Raw genomic sequence first — 20,663 nt, forward strand, 5'->3', positions numbered from 1 at the left:
AACTGCTGCTAGTGTAGATGCAGGAGCCCTTCATTTATTTCTTTGATATGAGCCACTTCTTTTGTGCCAGCAAACGCAGCCAATCTGAAAAATGCCATGAAAAACAAAAGCATTGCTCCAAATCATCTTTCAAACTCATGAAGTAGGGACTCTCCATCCTTACACAGTGCCCATGCAGGGAAGGAAAGCAAGACTACAACAGGTACAGCTTTATGTGTATTTACAAACCTATGCACCTGCAGACTGTGCCTACAAATAGTCATATAGCTATATATAGCCCTATACTAGACATCAGCAGAGCATACATTTTTACATGTGTCACCCCCTCCATTTAATTGATGCACAGCTTTTCAATCAGAAGGGATGGCATCCACGTGTTTATGCTACTTGTCAAACCTATGGCGGCATTTCTCACTGCTGTGTTATAGACAGTTCCAAAGTCAATGTGTGAATCAATACTCTTGTTGGCACTATCAAAAAGCTTTTTTTTTTTTTCCAGAAAAAAATTTGTTATTAAGGCTCGGGTCTGAAGGTAAATTCTATTCTTATTTTTTGCATTGGTATATAAAGAGCTCAAATTCAGAAGAGTTGCTCTTGATCTGTGTAGTGTCTGAGAACATCGTGTCTCATATTATTTCATTAATTATTAGCCTGAAGTTGTAGCCACTCTGGGAATCATCTCCAACTCTATAGCCTTTTTTATGGCATTTCTGAAGATGATCCAAAGATGAGTTTGTATCTTATGTAGCTTTATATGTACTGGCACAGATCCCCCCAAAAATACAGCTGTGGTAGCAATGTACTGGCTGCAAAACCTATCAAGGAACTGGAGAAAACACACAAGTATTCATTTAGAAGAAAAAAAATTAGCTCATGCAAAGCTCCATACTGGAGCTGGGGTCCAGCTGGGCTGTGGATTCCCCAGAGGGACAAACTGTGGAGGTTTATCTCCACTTTTATAGACCTACTGCAAGCCATATGAAAACACAGGCTCTCTCAGGAGCAGTTGACCCTGGAAATCTATTTCTGTTGAAGGTCAAGGCAAAGAGTCAAGGAGCTGTTGGGCATTTCATGAATCTGAGCTGACAGACATCCCTGTTCCAGGCAGGTGCTCTAGAACCTGGCAGGTCACCGGCCCTGCAGAATTCAGCAGGGGCTACAACCCCTGTCTGTTGGAGCCTTTACTGCTGCTGCTGCACAGGGCATTTCAGTTTTGACAAGCCAGTGTTTTCAACATAAGTAATGCTTGGTCAAAAAATGGCGAGCCAGTTTGCAAGTGATGTATTTGGTATGCTTTTCCAGTAAATGAATCACCCTGAATTAAAAACAAACAAACAAACAAACAAACACATCAACAAAGGAGATTCCCAAGAAGTTTCAAACAGTTTTTGTAGGGAAAAAAACCCTGAAACAAATCAACCAACCAACAAAACAATACTGTTTCTCCTCTTTCCTGTATAAGTGATAGCAAAGGAACTGTGTGAGAGCATTGCAAAGATACTTTGAAGAGGTTTTATATGTGTGTGAGCCCGTGGATGGAAGGAAGTTGCAGCTAATGAATCAATAAATAGAATTTTCTGTAATTCTTCTGTTCATAGCTATTGTATCTGTGCCGGCCGACTTCCCAAAGCGGCGTCGCAGTTAGTGCTGAGCTGGACACATACTTGGTGTCGCTTTTCCGCGGCAGCATGTGGAAGAGATTGGATAAGCGAGGTGGCTCCTGCTGCGGGGAGTTATTCACGCCTCGGAGCACTTGAAAGGTATGCTGATCCTCACACCTCGGTGTGAGCGCAGCCAGAAACAGCCCGGGGAAGCTGCTTTATCGGAAAGCAAACACACATGGGCATAGCCCAAGGCTGCTCTGCTCAAAATCGATCCTTCGCTGCGGTTCTGCTGCGGCCCTCGGTATCCTCCGAGAAAACGGCAGCTGCGGTCGTGGTTATCTTCGATGGAGGTTCCTGACGATCGAAGTGGGAACCAAGAAATCCAAACTACTCATAACTTTTTCAGCCGCGTCAAATTTTCTTTATTGAAAACTGCGTCGCGCGTGTACTTCACTCCTGTTGGGTTTGAGGTTTTGGTTGTTTGGCTTTTGGGGTTCCTCCCCCCCGCCCCCTCCTTTTATTTTTTTTTTTTTTTTTTCTCCTGAGGCTCAGTAAAACCGCTCAAAAACAAAAGCCAGCCTTTTAAGACATGTACATATCCCAGTCTGGGCGCCACGGGATAACACAGCCGAGAACGCCCGCGGGAGCCGGGGGGCAGCACCCGCCTCCGTCCCACCGCCGCCCCGGGCAGCGGCAGGGGCTGGAGCAGCGAAGGAGTTAAAGGGAGGCGCTTGGGAAATCTGATGCTAACGAAGCCCCAGGAATGTTGCACATTTCCATTCCCCTCCAGCTTTCGGAGGAGGTTGGTCCCCGCTGCGGGCAGCCGCTCCGAGGAGCACGGCCCCGAGGCCGCACTTGCTTCGGGCGCCGCCCCGCACCTTCCCGCAGGTTACGCCGGGAGACTCCGGGGAGGGACGGGACGGGGGTGAAAAGTTTTTCCTGGATTTGGGATGCTGTGACGGTGCCTGCACAACGGAGGGAGAGAGCGGTGTGGGGGGTGGGGTTCCGCGGCTCTGCGCACCCCGGGCTGGGGCGGAGAGCGAGGGGCATCTGCCCTGACCCGCCGCGGCCTCTCTTCTCTTGCAGGCGCGGCCAAAGATGCCGGGGAGACGGCTGTGGTGGGCGCGCTGCTGGCTCGGCGTCTGCCTCTCGCTGCTGGGCGCGGGGGGCGGCTCGGCCGAGCCCTGCCAAGGACCCCCGTGCGAGGGCGGCTCCTCGCCCCCGCCGCCCTGCCGCGGACCCCGCTGCGGCGGCCGGGCCGGGCGCCCGGCGCGCTCCTTCCTGCACGGCGCCGCGCCGCTGCGGCCGTCGCAGGGCAAGGCAGCGGCCGCCGCCCCGCTCCCCGCCTGCCCCGGCGGGGACTGCGCCGCCAACGCCACCCAGCGCGACTGCCAGGGCCTGGAGTGCCGCCTGCTGCCGCCCCGCTTGCGCCCGCGGCCCCGCGGCCCGGCCTGCACCGCCCCCGCCGAGGGCTGCCCCGAGCCCGCCCTGCTGCGCGCCGCCGACAGAGCCGCCCAGTTCGCGGGGGACGACTTTGCCCACGCCGCTCCCGAGCGAGGCGGCGGCGCCCCGGGGGTGCAGCTCACCTGCGACGTCAAGCCAGGTGCGGGGCGACATGAGGGACCCGCGGGCGGGAGGGCACACCCCGCACCCCGTGCCACCTCCGCCGTGCCGGGGCACGTAGGATTCCTGCAGCCCGCGGAGGCTCAGTGCGGTCACGGAGAGCCGCTGGGTGCTGGGTGCTGGGTGCTGGGTCTCCTCGGGCCGGGCAGGTGTCTGCTGGGCCGAGGGGCTTCAGCGCCTCTGAGAGCGGATGGAGGGGCACCTGAGCGACTGCACCGCAGCTCCTTGTTTTGGGAGAGTTGGGAAGAAAATCCGGCGCTGGTCTTCGCATCATGTGAGGGAATTACTGCCGTGGCTCCTCTCTCTGCTCCCCTTCATCTCCCCTCCTTAAACACTTGCACTTAGGAGACGTAGAGCTGATTAAAACGTGGCAGAATCTTTTTTAGTGCAGTTTTTAAGTTTAAGTCCCTCTTAGCAGTCCGGTACTTCTGGTATTCTTAATTTATAGCACTATCATGAAAAGCTTCCATGGGGTGCATTCCATACCCAGGCTGGTGCCATTGGTAAGAAGCCTGCTATTGGTGCCAAACTGTCTCGCTGTAATAGCCAGGGGGAAAAAATGGTAAAGTGTCTGTTGCAGTGCATTGTTCAGAACACTTGACAAGTGTTCTGAACCTGTCCATTGACAAGCACAGCTCTGGTGAATTCGATATCCCTGTAGGAAGCCAGGTACGTCTGTGGTTATACTCATGGGTCAGCAGAAGATGTCTCTAATGGTCAGGGATTTGTGCATTTACTGACATGAAGAGCACCAACAGGTCTTTAATAACCACAAAACAGTTTAGATTCTGGTTTCATGTCTCGTCTGAAAGATAGCAAATATATTAGGAAGGGTGGTTTATTTCCCATTGATGTTAAAAGCTAATGAAAAGCATGAAGAAGGTAATTTAAGCTTTGTCAGATTTGTGTGGCAAATGAGTGCCATGGTTGCTTCAGACACCAGAGCACATGCTAAGCCTCCTCTGGAGGAGATGTCACTTCACTAGGTTATCAAGGTCTACCTAGTGAAGTGATATCTCCTCCAAAGAAGTCTTCTGCACTTGGTGATTCCAGTCCCAGGACTGACATTTCAGCTCCCCTGTGCATAATGCAGTGACACTGTCTACCCTCATCTTGCCTGAAACTGTTCCCAGATGTCCTGGAGAACCTCTGTATGCTCAGTGACCTAAGGTGGACAGAAAACAAGTCAGTATGGTTAACCTCCCTTTTCTCTGCTTCTGTGCATACTCTTCTTCATACTATCATCATAAATACCACGCCTCTGTTTTTCCGAAGAACCCAGAATATCTGCATTTTCATTGTCCATACCAAAGTCCTTCTCTGTGTTATACAAGCCTCAGCAAATAGCAGGAGCATTCTGCTTGTACAGAAGAGAGTAATACTTTTGGATGGTGCTGAAAACAGATATGTTGTATCTCCATTCAAGTCTTTCAAAGAGCATCCAGCTCAGGATAACCTCTTTCTCCAAACATTATCTTATTCTTTGGCTGTCTCTGGTCAGTCTGTGCTGCCCAGTCTCCAGTACGATCGGCAGTTACAGCTAACATGGTGAGTTACATGCACCTCTCATCTCCAGGGCCTTAGGCTTGGGTCCTTTGTCCCCTCTGATGTGGGTCAGAGGAATTAAAGCTAAAGGGTCAAAGGGTGAGGATGTTTGGAGACTCAGAGTTCGCTTTTTCAGTTTTACGCTCTTTGCAGGCTTGATGCTGGTTGAAGTTTTGGAGGAAGAGAAGTGTGGTTAGAAGCTGCCCATAACAAAATCCTTGAATGCATCAAGAATGCCTTTGGGCAGTGGTGATCATGGATTTGTGCATTCATCTTCCTGTGGTAGAGAGAAGTGTCCTATACATTGGAGAGAAAGCAGTGTACAACACTGCCCGCTTAGCCATGTAATCTCATGGAGGCCACTGTCGACACAGAACACACAGCAAGCAAACCTCTGATAGCACACAAGGTTTTATGTGAGATTTTAGATGAGGACCACTGCACCCTCAGAAATTCTCCTCTTGTACTGCTATTGCCTTGTGCCCACTGCTGCAGTTGGTGTGAAGGAGTCTTGCTGTAGATGTGCTTTTGTCCTGACTGGACAGAGGACATACATACATGTTTTGCCCATTCCAAAGACAGGACCCAACCCAGACCTTCATAAGGCAGCTTTCTCTCCTAGGAGTGGAAGAACAGCGTACTGAATTTATCAACATCTAGGAGAAATTCCCTATATTTGGCATCAGGAACAAAAACTAAGGCATTCTGCCTGTCTTTGGTTTCCTTCAAGTCAGTGTATATAGGCAAGCATGCAGCATTCTGCTCTGCTTTTGACCTCTAGCATTCCCTGTGTTTCCCTAAGACCTTCTTTTGAACATAGGTCAGTGGGTTTCCTACAGCATTGCAGAGGAATCCCCATTGGCAGCTGGAGTCAAATCTTGCAAATGAGCATGGTTTGTATAGCAATTCCAGCATGGCTTGTCTACTGAAACAAACAGAACAAATAATGTGATAATCAGATCTCTAATTGGGAGAATTGCATTGACAATTGTCTGGGGAGAGCTGCAACTCAAACAGGTGGAATGTCCATGACAAGGGGGGAATGGCTTCCAACTTATAAGAGAGTTGGTGTAGATAATATATTAGGAAACAATTCTTTACTGTGAGGGTGGTGAGGCACTGAACAGGTTATCCAGAGAGTTCATGGATGCCCCACTCCTGGAAGTGTTCAGGGCCAGGTTGGATGGTTCTCTGAGCAAACTGGTTGAGTGCAGGGTGTCCCTGCTTGCGGCAGGGCATTGGAACTGGATGAGCTCGAAGTCCATCTTCATTGGAAGATGAACTCTTCCAACGCAAGTCCATTATTCAATGATTCAAGAGACAGGTCAGTGACTGTTCCTGTCTTTCTGTGTTTTTAGAGGAACATTTCTGTCAAGGTACCATTTCAGCACATCACTAATACCAGCTGAATGAGATGTTCCTTTGCCCTTGACCTCTCCTCAGACAGCAGGGGAGTTGGAATATACTGCCTAGGTGACCCAAAGGCCATTTTTCTCCCTGCAATAATTCGCTATGCACAGGTGGAGACCGGATGGCCCACCCCAGTCTATGTCTGCCAGCTTTGTGACAATGCCTGAGTAGATTTGCAGTGATTCTTTAGTAATTAAAATATCCCTGCTCTAGTTAACCTGCTGGAAAAAAACTGTGTTTTGGTGAACCAAGTAGTCTGTTCAGCCTGTTAAAAAGCCCCACTCATATGAGGTGCAGTCTACTCAGATGCTTGCTGAGGCCATGCTTGATGCCAGCCCTGATGCCAGTGTACAGGCCAGTACCAGGGACTTGAGCTGATTCCCAGCCTGGTGTCCATGTTTGCATGAGGCAGCTGCTTGTCACAGCCAGCACAGCCCATCTGTGGGGTTACACAGACCTGCTGTCTGGAAGACTCCTGCCAGCTGCAGCTGAACCACCTCTTACTTTGGCCAGGTGAAGATGCTGGAGTGCATGTAGTCCCATTTCACATTGATGAGCCCATTGTCCCTGCTATTTCTCAGCAGCACTGTCAGTGCACCTTACTTCAGATGAAAGACTGGCTTCCCAAAAGAAGGAATGCACAGAAACTGCATTTTGTTTTCTTATCCTGGTCTTTGTTTTCTCAAATCCAGTATACTGCAAAGTACTCTAATATTTAAGTTAATGCTGAAAAATAGAAATTAATGTGTGCCTTATGCTGTGAGTAAAGCTAACCAAACAGCAAAATATTTTGGGAACTGTAAACAAGAACTGGATATGGTCTTTGTTCATTGTGTCATCCTTCATGTTCTTTCCTTGTAAGAATAAAAATCAGTGCTGCTTAAGAACAGATGAGTGATTATATGGATTGAGAATTCTCTCTGGCAGTGTCCAGCAGCAGATACTGTAGAAAGTACAACACAATATTTTCATAGATAATTTTCCCAGCTCCAACAGTTTGTTGCTTAGATTTCCTGAATCTGATCCATGTCTATCTTTAAATCCCAAACTGATTTTATTTTTGAAGTTTTAGTGTTTATGGAACTGCTGCCTTCATTTAATGTCCTTTAATTCTTGTATTGGAAGAAAGACAGAAGAGTCTTTTTTACAGAAGAGTCACATTTACTTGCTCTAGGATACCTGTAATATAGCACAGTTGTTTGGTTTCTTTTTTTTTTTTTTCCTGATCCTAAAAAGTCTTACCTACTTTCTCATATTGCAGCAGTATCATATGTTAGATTTTCCTTGCTGGCCTTTTTGTGAACTTGTGAGTTCTTTTATACTCCCCACTTGAGGTGGGGAACCAGGACTGCATTCTGTACTCAGATGCTCTATTGATTAATGTAATGTCATAATGATATCTTATGTTCTGTTTTATGTTCTTCTTTTAATTAGTCCCAGCATTTTATTTGCCTTTCTGAACTCTGTTGGGCACTCAACTGATGATTGCATGGCTCTGTAGCCCAACATCTATATCTAGATATATTACTTCAAGACCATTTTCAAAGAGTAATAATAATCTACAAGTATGACATTTGATCTAAAAAAAACTTGGATTTTTTTTTCAGTGAGAACCCCAATTCACCTTTATCTCCTCTGAACTTTTTTTTTTTCATTTTATTGCTGCTGCTCAGTATCACAGACTCCTTTTGCAGCTCTTTGCAATTAACCCTTACTTTTACTACCCTTAATAGCTTAAAATTAACAGCAAGTTTTATCACTTCATTTTATCAATTCTACAGTGAAAATTGGCCATTTACTCTTTACTGTGTTTGAACATGTACATAAGAATGATTAATCTGTTATTGATGTGGTGATTAATTTATACCCTGAAGCAGGGGCAAATGATGATTTAATGAGCTACTTATGAAATGGAAAACCTTGTAGTTCCATGAAGGGGCTACAAAGATAGTAAAGGAAACTGACCTTATAATGATGACTTGAATTTAGTGAGACTTTCCATTAATTTGCTAAAATTTGAATGCCTTTGAAGAGATAATACAACAAGCTTGAACAATAATAGATCATTTGTATTTCAGGAGAAAATGAAGTTCCATCTGAAGATGCCCTAATACTACAACTGCACCTTGCAAAAGGGCATGAGAAATTCACAGAAATGCTAAAAAGCCAACAGCAGATCATTGCTGATTTGCAGCAAAAGCTTGCTGAACAGCAGCATGTGTTGGTTAGCCAGCAACGGGAGATTCTTGAACAGCAAAGAAAAATGTATGAGCAAATGGATCTGATCAAAGTCCAGTATGGCATGCTTTTTGATACAGTGAAACAAATGTCATTTCAGAGTTTGCAAGAAGATATTCAAAATTATTTTGAAAGTCATCTTCATGGACTTCAGAACCAGGTCAGAAATCATCTCCAGAAGTCATACTCTGTGCACAAAGTAGAAGTGGATGCAAAAGTGATTAACGTTGGGGAGGCTTTGCTGGACTGTGGCCTTTGTGAAAGTGGTGAATTTTGCAATTTCCAAAAGACACCTTCACAGTGTGAAAAGTGCACATTGTGTCCTGCTGGTTTTTTCCAAATGGCTGAGTGTTCTGCAAACTCTGATCGGATTTGCCAGGTGAAACATCTTTCTGTGTCTTTCAGTTACTGCTTATGAAGAATTGTGTTGGACATATTGCCATAACATTCTGGAAATAACTACTTGGAGAGCTAGAGAAATTCAGTTTGAATCATGTGTTTTACTGAATGGGTCTATGCCAGAAGGTTTTTTTGTGTGTTTCTCTTTAGCATTTAGTGTTCTAAATGAGGCGCTGGTTTGTGCCTGTTGGATGTGACACTTTCCCAAACCTGACAGCTAGCAGGACTTTGATTCTTTTCATTGTGGTAGGAAAAGACATCCTAAAACAGTTAGACTTGTACTTGCTAAATTTGTTTATTTAATTCCATTACAGTCTACAGGACCTTGTAGACATCTCTGAAAAGCACAGGAAAGCTTTATTAAGCATAAGTCAGACATTTAAAGTTTGGAAATAGAAGTTGTCAGTTAAAAATAAATATAAGAACTGGTTCCTTCTTAAACATAACATACAAATATAGAACATGGATACTTGTATTGTTAAATACATTTTATTATGAAATACATTTTATTATACAACACAGAACTAGCGTGCAAGCAAAATAAGATGGTTCTTTGCTTGCTTTCTGTCATTTAGAACTCCTAAGATAAACGGGCAACTTGATATTTAAAGCAGTATCTTGTTTGCCAAGTGTTGCCCCCAGTTCTTAGCTTAGCGTGAGCCTGACCAGCTGGACCAGATACTGAGAACCTGAATGTGTCTGTCCAGTTCCCTCTCTGATAGTCTCAATTTTCTTTAATGCTAACATAAAAGGCAAATGTATGCTGTTTTTCTTTCCCCTCTGCCTGCTGTAGGCTGAAAGGAGGGCTTGCTGACAGGGAATATTACTTTCTAATTTACTTTTCATGTGTGTTTTGGTTAGCAGCTTCCTCCCAGATGAAATGTCCTTAAAAGCCTTTCCTAACACTGTCTCAATTGTTGCAATGTCCTTAAGATCAATTGATTGATTTCCCACTCTTGGGGATGTGCATCATGACAAGAGTTACATGTCCAACCCCTCTGTTCAGCTCATCAGCACACTGTTTGCTTTCTGTGGCATCACACAGTGGTTCTGGATACCTGGTTAAAACAGGTAACAAATCTAAATCAAAATAGTCCTGCTCTAGCATGCTTATGGGATCAACCTGTTCTCCATCCCTGCATACACCTTTTATGGACAGATGGATGCCACAGAGCCCGAAATGCCTGTTTCAAATTTAAGTTGTCTTGTTAAACTGTTTCAGTATGATTCTTGTGATTTACAGGACAGAGATGAGTGCACTGAATCTCCAAGCATTTGTGGTGAGAGGATAAAATGCCTCAATACTCCAGGTAAGTTATATTCTCTGATAATTAAAGAATGAGGATAATTAGATCTTCAGGAACAGGCCAAAGAAATAGATAAGGACTCAGGCTTGTATGTCAATGAGTAATGACATGCACAGCTTGCTGGAATCAAAGGGATTAAAAAATACTAATCTGTAATTTGATAGCAGTTCTTGTGGACAATGGGATATTTAGGACGTTAATATCCTTTGGAAGCATTGGATGGTCCCTTTTGCCTTATTTTCCTTGGGGTTTATATGTTTTGTTTTTAATTTTCTCTTATGACCTGACTTCCTTCTTGTTTATGCTGGTGCAAATAGGGCCCAAATCAAAGATATTATTCCTATTTGGAGAAAAATAGTTGTCATTTTCCTTCTGGTGCACTGGGGTAGATACTTGATTTGATCTAATGAAGACTCTTATAAGACCTCCCTCCATTAATCTTATTCTCCTTAGTAACAATATTGTCAAATACTGAGGAAAGATCAACAGTTTCTATTATTTGGGGACACTTTGGGGGAGTTTTTCAGACATTTAAGAACTGTCTGGTATTTTGCACTGCGGACTTCATTATTTCATTACATTCTCATGGCAGTCAGACACAAAAGAGCAAAATTAATAGACATACTGGGCAAATTTTATCCAGGTACTAAGTTTCTTTATATTGGTTGAATTTTTGGTCATCCAGAAAACCTTGAAAGGAACTCTGGTCAAATAGAGCATTTTCACCAGTTGTGACCTGTACCTGAGGTCTCACAGTCAAATAACCCAGGAAGGGCTTCATTGGATGCTATGTTTTTCCTCTTCTAGGCTTCTAGACTTGTAAGAAGGGATGGCCTCTTTGAGGGGCAAGGGCTATTTTCAGCTGATTGTGAGTGATTTTTGCCTTTTTTACCCAGTCACTGGTGGAGAAAAATGTGGGAGCCTAGGAAAGGATTAAAAGAGGGTGTGGGTTTTCTTCCTTTGTCCTTATTTCTTCTAGACAGGAGCTGTGTTGGTTTGGATGGTGTTACTACAAACACTGCAGTAACCTGGAAATGACTTCAGGAAGAGAGCACTTAGTGTTGCCTGGTGTGGTAAATGCTGCACATGAGGTACAAAAGAAGAGGGAAGACATTTTTGGAGATTGTTAGAGGTGTACAGTTGGTGGCAAGACAGTTTAGAGCACAAAATTTGAGTCAGAGCATCAGAAAGGTGTAAGGCTTTGCCTTGTCTTTACTGAGACATTGTGTTTGCTCCTGTTTGTGTTTTGTTGGATGGAAGCCCACAAGGCCTCAGCCCTAGGAAAGAGAGCCACTAATGTGGTAGCAATTTGGTGTTGCTCTAGTCTGTGGCTTGGGAGGGGGAAGGCTGTAATGAATTTATTCAGTGGGTTCCGTGGAGGGGAACAGACCAAAAAAGGGTCTGTACAACTGCAGGAGGAACTAAGTGAGGGCAGAACACTGCCAAGAAACAGATGGGTAGTGATGGTGTGTCTGACCACAGAAAGGCAGTAGCAATGTATTTGGAAGGAAAGGAATCTTCCCTCTCTTCCTCTTCTCCCAGTTTTAATGGTGGTGTGTAGATATGTGAAAGCAAGTTATTACCCATCACCTGCACAGGAATTGGTGTCCTGTCAATTTTGTTCCCATCTGTCATGGAAGAGAGAGTGTTCCTGTTATTTTTTGTTAGAGGTGACTTTCAGCCTGTCTGTTCATGGTAGCTCATGATCTTACACAAGTGTGATTAACGTGGCAAAAGAAAGGCTGAGACGGAATGTCTGTTTTGGGTAAAGAAGGGGATGGGATGTGACACAGGGATGGGATGTGACATATGAGTTCCAGATGTTGAATGTGGTTTCTCAAGCTGCACGCAAAGGTTGTTGCATCTGTAGCAGCTCTTGTTCAATGTGCAGTATGAGGGGAGTCAGAGCAGATAACAGAAAAGAATCATGTAACTAGGAGCTTCTCTTTCTTCACTCTTTCACTTTCCTCTACATCATACCTTCTTCCCCTGCTGCTTGTTTTCACTTCTGTGTGGGATGAGAATTGTTTATTTATTTGATTAAAGGCTAGTTATTAACAATTAGGGATATGTAATCAGTGAAAATTGGGTTTGGTGCATCATTTCCTTCTTAGACAACCATAGGAGAGTAGTCAGACTGTTTATCCAACAAATAGAATCAGCCAAAGGCACTCTCCCTGGAATGCCATGCAAAATTAAGAGGACTTACTGTAGAACTTACTGTGGGATGCAGGGGGAAGAGCAATGAAAACCTTGACAGATAGTCCTGATTTGTAATGAACCACATGTGATGATCCAAATCTGACATAGAGTGTTTAAAAAGAGAAGGATTCTCATACCTAATCTGCCAATGTAACCTTTGCATCGGGCAGTTGTGAGTAGTAGCAGCAGATAAATATGTGCATAGCTTACTGTGATTGCCTTGCAATTACCTGGCCTCTGTGAGTGCCAAGGGCTGGGGAATGTGCTGCAGAAAGACTCAATTTCACAAAGCCAGGTTGAGTGCAGCTGGACTGCTCACTGTGAAACCAGGTGCAGCAGAGCACAGTGCAAGGAGCCAGGAAGAGGTGGCAGAGGTTGTAAAGTGATAAAGAGCAGTAGGAAGCAGTCCCAGCATGCTGCTGTGCTGGTTTCTGATGTTTGGCTATCATTTGCTGCTGGACCTCTTCTGGGCAAAGGGTAGGGTGCTGCTCTTGCAACTGTGGCCACAGCAAGGAGCAGTCTGGGTGCTGCTTTGAAGTCACCTATTTGAAGTAAACCCGGGGGAACACCTGCTGCAGTTCTAACCAATAAAAGACTAGGCAGTAAATTAGTGCATATAGCCATCAAAAGTGTTTGTGAAACATGATATTGGTAAACACTCAAATACACACTAAAATATTTGTAAGAAATGAATAGCATAAAAAGTGTTCCTAGGCACTGCTGTAGATTTTCTGTGCCATGTGAACCAGCTGTATGTGTGTATTTAGTTCATCCAGTATTTCTCAGTGATGGTGGAGCTACTGATATGAGAAGCAGAAGTGGTTAAGAAACACCGTGTGAATAAATACATCATGGTTAAAACTGATTTCAAAGGGAAAGATTGTCTGGGACTTTTTTCTATACTCCCTCTATAATGTTGAAAGAAATGTAATCTTATTTATTTGGCTTTTGTTTCTCATAAGAAAACAAGACACTTTCAGAGAGGAGCAAAGTGTTAAGTTTCTCTTGACTTTTATTCAAATGGAAAAAATCTTACTGTTCTGCATTGAACTCTTTATAAAATGGTACCTGATCTTAGAAGGAATATTCTCACATCATAAATTGTACAGTCCTACATATTGGTGTTAGTGGAGAATCATCACTTACGTGAATGAAGTGTAAATAGACAAAGTGATATGAGGGTGAATATATGAAGTCTGTATAAATTAACACAGTGTTGGTGTTCTCTGCTGAATAATGCAGTATCAGAAGTGAATTCTAGCCAACATCCTGACCTCCCCTGTGGGCCAGGTTCATGTGTACTTGCAGTTTGCAGCAAGTGTGGTGAGCTTTTCTGTCTACATCAGCAGTTAGCATAGCCAGCCCCACCCTGGGCTAGCAAGGGAGAATCCATTGTTGGGATCCATGCAAATACTGGTATCCCAGTCTTAGAGCAAATCCCAGCCAAGGTACAGGAAGTTTCCACCTAAAGAATAATGCAAGTGTATGACATAGGATCTAGATACCAAAGGATATTTAAGAAGATCTATTAGAAAGATGATTATTGAGTTTTGATCATGGTGGTAAAAAAGCATAAATGAATTCATTAGTGATGAAGTTTTGAGGCACAAGCTGCAGGTGGTTATTCTTTAGGATGCCTCAGATCTTGTGTGTTGATTCAGATCCTGAGATCTCCATGTACAAAGGTTCTGGGTTCTGGTTGCCCCAGGTGGAAGCACTGGCAGCTGGTGGTGCTCTTGGAAAATTGCCACAGAAAATTACAGGCTGTTTTTAAAACCTGGTTTTTTGGTGTGCATTCTTTGATCCACTGAGGTCATGCTGTACCATTTAACAGCATGAAATTGCTTTATGTCAAACAAAGTCATTTCAAACAGCACATGTATATTCTCCTCACTGTTTGCAGCAGTGCCTTACTTTAGCTTGATCACAACCACTGGTGTCCTGTGTCTTAGGGCAGTGCTTTTCCACTTTTTAAGTGCATGGGCTACTGCATAATGATTTTAAGCCTGCTGTTAACAGTTTTGGTTTTCCTATTTGTCCCTTGCATGTTTTTTAAAAACTGTATATGGAGTGAATACCAGAGGTCCTTGTCCCTTGGGTTGCAAAGCACTGCTTTAGCAATCACAGCAGCAGCAGGGCTACCCTGTAGCATGGCTAGGCAGGGAGTGCACATTTCTGCCTGTGGAGGGGAACTCTCCATTAGTTGAAAGGAGCTGCTCAGTGTACCAGTCACTGTGCCTTTACATCAGAGAAGGAAGAGACTGTCTTTGGAGCAATATCATTGTATCTGATACATTACAGGTTTTGGTTAGAATTACGCCTGTGTAGCTTCTTTTTCACTCCAAACCATTGTGCTTGCCTTGGACAAGGTGAGTTATGCCTAATATTTCCTCTGTAATCTATCAAGGTTCCTTTAATAGCATAAAGTGATCTAACATCATAACTGTCTTCTGTTTTCTCACTAATGATTACATATATGTCAAAGATACTTGATATGTGAAACTGTAGAGTTCTTATTTTTAGTATTTTAAAGGCATGACAATAAAAATAGTCCATTTCCCGTGAACAGGTGGTTTCCGATGCCTTGGAATTGCTGAGAAGGATGCAGCTTTGGGAATGTGTGGAGAGGAATATTTCTTTAATAAGGAAATGCAGGAGTGCCAAGCATGTTTGAAGTGTGAAGATGGAATGGTGGCTGTGCCTTGTTCCACTGTCAGTGACACGGTTTGCTCAGCAGCCAGTGAAAACAAGCTCTCAGAGTCTTGGGCTGCAAACATCGTTCTACCCTCTGCAAAGTCTGGCATCTCTCAGGTCTACTCTGGCTTGAACTTGAAGATAAAAGGAAAGCTCCCCTGTGATATCCTCTCCACTGAAGAGAGCAGCCTGGTATTCAGGCAACATGGTCTGTTGTGGACTGACCTAAATTTTGCAGTAAAGCACAATTGCAGGAACTTTTTGCAGCTTTCCTTAAAGCTTAATGGCAGTGAGGAAGACCATGAACTGAGTGGTGTTCGGATCGAGCAGCCAGAAGGAAAGTATTTCCAGAGCACTAGTTTAAGCAGTGCTGCTGAAGTGGAGCCCAGCCAAACTCTTTCTGTGTATTTGAGGAGCCCTAATCAATTCTGCAATCAAAGCAAAGACTTAAATATTTATGACCTTAATACCCCGCTCAGTTTGTTTTGGTTGTCGCACGACACAGGTGCTGTGGCACTCAGTGCACAGATGTCAACAGCCATGCATTACCAAACCAACTATCGACCTACCTTTAAAATAATTTCTGTTTCTGACCCTTATATGCTAAGTTTATCTCATGATGGTAGAGCTATAAAGTTCACTGAAACTGGTGTTGTTAAATTTGTGTTTCATCAAGCATTGTATTCCATGGGTCATACATGTGTCCGGGAGGGCTTCTCCTTAATTTCTTATATCAATAGGAATGGTACCAACAGAGAATTAATGAATGTATTTAAATCTGGGGTAAATTACAGGGACACATCGATATCTGCTTCTGGGGCCACAAAGGTTGATGCTGGAGATCTGGTTAGCTTTGAGATACTTTCTCCTGCGCAGTGTAATGTTCGCTATTTTGGAGATAGTTCTGGAATCAGTATGTTCAGCCTCATCTGGATCCCTTCAGCGGTTTCTAGTGCCATATCAGCCACAGTTTCTGTTACAGGTCTCCCTACTGGAGCAGTGAGAAACAAACTACTGGATTTCACCCAGGTCTCATCCAATGAGAAACAGATACAGCTGGTTTCTTCTGGACAGCTTGCTCAGAAGTATTTTATTTTTACTGAAAAGGGAGTTGCCAGCATTGCATTTAACTTAAAGCTGATCCATTCGTGCAATGTGCTCAAAGTGACTCTCAATCAGCTGACCATGGATCACATGCAACCCACAGCAGTTGCTCAGCAGATTGGAGGTCAGATGCCAGAGGGAAGCATATGGACCAGTGTGTCCCTCCGTGCATCTTTTGAAGTACATAATGGAACATTGATATCAGTTTCTCTTGACTGTGTGCGTGGAAGGATCAACCAGATCACTCATGAACATGGAACCAGCATATCTATTTTATGGATTTCATCTTAATTTCTGCCCAGTGAAGTTAGCATGGAATTGGGGTTTCAACTGTACTTGGATTCTGCTCTGATTCTATACATATTTGACACTGTACTGTGTTGACTTGAGCAGGTCATCCCACAAAATGCTCTCAATTTTAGGAATATTTAAATATAATCCTAAGTGATTATCACTATTTAAAGGAAACAAGAGCTTTCAAGTCAAGATTTTAATTCTGTTACCATCTTCAGACAGGGGAATGTGGAATTCAGATCAAATTCCCTTATTTTAATAAAAAAAATTATTATTTCTGGACCACAAAAAATTGCAGCTGAGGGTAAATAGCATTTAGTACTGTAACTGAAAGGAGCACAGCCAAATGATTGAAACCTGCTTCAATTTTTTTCATGCAACAGGCTAATAAAGAGACTAAATGTACTTTGGGGCTAATTTGTCTACATCTTACAAAATGTTGTGCTTTCCATAAATTGAGAGAACATGCCTCAAATAGGTGATAATGTGGCAACACTGGAGTATACATTCTTAATATTGTGGAAAGAGACTGGGTCAAACACAGGATATTATTTTTACAACAAAAACAGTGGAACTAATGACTGCTCTAATTTCATTTGGAAGTAATCTGCATTTAAGTAATTTAGGAAGGCTTTTCTCTGTTTTTAGTTTTGCTAGTGAAAAGTTGCCAAATGAGAAGGAAGGAAGTCTCTTCTAACAAGGAAGAGTACATAGGCAAAAAGAAACAAGTATTAAAAGAATGTCTTGAAAATTAGACTTCTGAAAATTAAGCAAATTTTTATTCCATTACTTTTAAACAGCAAAATATTTTTCTGATCAAAAAACCCCATTATTCACAAGTCTATTTATTTTGCCAAACAGGTACTTATATTTAAAAGGCTTTTTTTTTTGTCAAATCAGTCAGTTAATTCAATGAAATGGTGTATTCATTGGCACTAATTTTTATCTTCTTCCAACTCATCCATCAAACTAATTCTTTCTTTTTCTAAACTATATAGACTGTTTTATCCCATTTTCTTCTGTCTCCTCTACAAATGCTTTTTCACTCTCTTTATTTCTTTTTTTTAGGAGTAAAGGACAAGCCTTGTCACAAGCCTTGTCTCTTTCCAGCTTTCTTTCAGCATTCCTACAAAAGGATACATGTTTGTGTCACAGATGTAACTACAGAAGAGAGAAATAAGCAATGCACTTGCAGGCTGCTTTAAATTAACCCTACTGAAAAGAAGTATTATGCACTATATGGCTTTAATGTGTCTGCCTGAGTATGTATAGCTAAAATATATGTACATTGCTGTGTTTTAATCTGTTTTGGGGTTTGTTACACTGTTTTTGCTGTATAATGGCCTCCTATAATTTTCTGTAATAGAATGAACCCAAGTGCAAGACTTCTACCTGGTCATTGGTTTAACTTGTGACATTATAACTGTGTCCTTAACATATATTCCTTATATTCAGATATTCCTTATCTGAAGTTATCTTTCCATCATTGTTTTTTTCTTCAAGAATATGCTCAAGGATTCTCGTTTTTGACAAACTGCTCTCCTGCTCCAAATAGAGAAGAGTAGTTTTTCTTGCTTTCAGCTGCAAAATCCAAGCAGCCTGTCAGAGGACACCTCCCTGGGCATTGTGTTGCAGCCAGTGTAAGTGCACAAACCAGTAATCCTGGTGTCCCCAAAGCCTGTCAGTGACAGAGATCTCAGTGCCTGTGTGTAGCCAGCGTCTCATTTGTGGTTGCAAGGTCACAAGGAAGGATGAATTAAAACTGCTACTGAAGGTGTTCAACATTTGCACAATACTGTTATCATTACAGGGGACACTTTGTAGTGGTAGAGAAGGATTTCTGGAATGAAAAGCATCTGCATCTGTTGTGTGCAGAAGAGCTGTGTTATCTGGGAGCAGAGCAGTTTTTCTGGGAACTTCACTCTTGGAGTCTACTGAGAGTGAACAAAGATGAAATGACACAGGAGTAAAAGTTCTTCTGACATTCTGCTTTCTGTACAAGGGTGCATGTGATGTAGGAGAAGATCTGCAGAGAGCACACCTGGGTATTTTTATGGTAAGAGTTGAGGGAGAGACAATGTTAGAGAAAGGTAGAAATTATAGGCTTATGTTTTTGTTTTAGAAAAAGTTAAGGAAGCCACTTCCTCACAAACAGAGCCCCTTATTATCCTTTGCTGGTTTGTGGTCTGCAGTTCTGTTGAAGGTTGTCTCTCACCAGAATGACAGCTTAAGACTCATTCTAGATTTAAACCTGTGTAGCACAGATCAGAATCTGGTGTTAGAAATAATCTGGCACATCTTTAGCAAAGTGCAGATGTTACTTGAATATAATAAATATTTGTCTATATGTGGCATATAGCAAATCTAATGGCATGACTTGTATGAGTATGCTTTATTTGAGTGGGATTGTGAGATTAGTGGAGTTAAACAGGGAAGAGAATGATGCTACAATCCTGTATTCTGCATGCTGGTTGTACTTGCATTTAAATGCACTGTTATTAAAGGATACAGAAGGTACAAGGAAGGTACAAGTGAACATTATTACAACTGATTGAAGTTCCAGAGAATAAATTCTTCAATATAATAAAACTTTTTGGAGGGTTCTGTGGGGTGTGCCCATAATTTCTCTTAAATTCAGAGTAAGTTTTTAGATGCACAGTGGCAGAAACAGAGTAGTTTGCATCCATTTGGTCGTGATAATGCATCTAATAATGTTTTACTCATGTCATCTGAGATAAGGCACTCAGAGTGGAGAAAAGGTCTTATCTAATATGTATTACTAATTGCAGTTTACAGCAAGATTAGCTTTATTTCAAGCAAGAGAAGGCTGATCATTGAGCCTCTTTTGAATCTCTCCCTTCCAAAAAAAGAAAAACCTGGATCTGTCATTGAGGGCACTCAGACTTCGGTTATAACAACAGGAATTTGAGTGTGCTGGAATCAGTATAGATTTATGATAGCCTAATTAATGGCATAGTATATAGCCTTTGCATCCATGAAAATGATATATATTGCCTCATACCATGCAACATTAAGTGGTGCACTATGTCCTGAATAAGATAGAGTTCAAGAGGAATTGATGCACAATGAATGCTAATCTTATGGCACTTATCCCATTTGCTGTAGTAAAATGCATGTTTTGTTGACAGGTATCTTATTAATTATATTTACAAATTTAGAACTTTTTTCCTTTTTTTTCTATTAATAGTACAATATAATACTGTGAAGTACAGAATTCATTTAAAAACTTTAATTTTGCATCTTTTGATACCGCATTCATGAATATGGTTAAAATAGCTGGAGACAGGCTCCTCAATCTTATCTGCCAGAGAATGTTTCCAAAGGAAGAATTCACAAAATAACAGAGTAAGTATGAGGCTGGTAGATTCTACCTGTACAGAGTTAAAGTTAATACATACAGGAAAGCAGGTGGTTATTTCACTGTGTTATGAAGATAATGGACAACTTGTTTTTATAGAAAACTTGACCATTACAGGAGGAAAATAATTTAGGTTGTATAGTGCTGCTTATACAAAAGAAAAAAAAAAGATTTGGCTTACAAAACCTGCATTGATTTGTATTGGGAAACATTTTGCAAGTTCAAAGGTTTTACCTGAATATATTTATTACCTATGCAAATTTTTTATGCTTTCTGTCAAGTCAAAACTGGGCAGAATATGTGAAGTCTATTTTAATATTGTGGATATTCCTCTGTTCTGTGGTCTCTGCAGATTGCAGTACACTGTGAGAACTGTACTATTTTCTAGTGGTGCTTTTTAAAAAAAATTTCTACTTTGAAATATTACCTTGTTTTAAAAATACTGTTTAGACACTTTCCTTTGTTAATATTATATTGTAATATGTTTTAAGAGAACTTCACTGAGATAAATAAAACGATAAAACTTCATTGGTATTCGTGTTCTATTCTGAGGAAGACTAATGGTGGCTCTTGTGTTTTGTACCACTGACTCTCCTGGGGTCAGCATTTCACAGATGTTGTCTGAGTTAGTCACCTGTGCCTGCTGAAGTGGCATTAAACAGGAACAGTAACAGTGGACATTTCTAGAAATCTGTTTGCCTTCTGTTCCCATGGTTGAAACAGCAAGAAAGATGAAAGTTGTCTTAAGAGCAGTGCAGTTTGTCCTGGTCATGGCTAGTGGCCCAGTAACAGAGGAAAAAAACAAATTTGTCCTGCCTTGGTGCTTCATAGGCTCTCTGTTACATGTGAAAGCTGTTAGGGTGT

At 42.4% G+C, this 20,663-nt stretch overlaps 1 protein-coding gene across 1 annotated transcript; it reads left to right on the forward strand.

Moving 5' to 3' along the window:
- Positions 1-2,540: 2,540 nt before the first annotated feature.
- Positions 2,541-20,327, forward strand: LOC139590887 (uncharacterized). Its single transcript, XM_071428784.1, has 4 exons — positions 2,541-3,207; positions 8,261-8,799; positions 10,063-10,129; positions 14,898-20,327. The coding sequence occupies exons 1-4, from the start codon at positions 2,703-2,705 to the stop codon at positions 16,415-16,417; spliced, it is 2,631 nt and encodes an 876-aa protein (XP_071284885.1). The 5' UTR covers positions 2,541-2,702; the 3' UTR covers positions 16,418-20,327.
- The last annotated feature ends 336 nt before the right edge of the window (positions 20,328-20,663 follow it).

The sequence above is a fragment of the Agelaius tricolor genome, unplaced genomic scaffold (genome assembly GCF_023055355.1).
Source record: "Agelaius tricolor isolate 1412-34295 unplaced genomic scaffold, bAgeTri1.0.p SCAF_6, whole genome shotgun sequence".
Classification (NCBI taxonomy): domain Eukaryota; kingdom Metazoa; phylum Chordata; class Aves; order Passeriformes; family Icteridae; genus Agelaius; species Agelaius tricolor.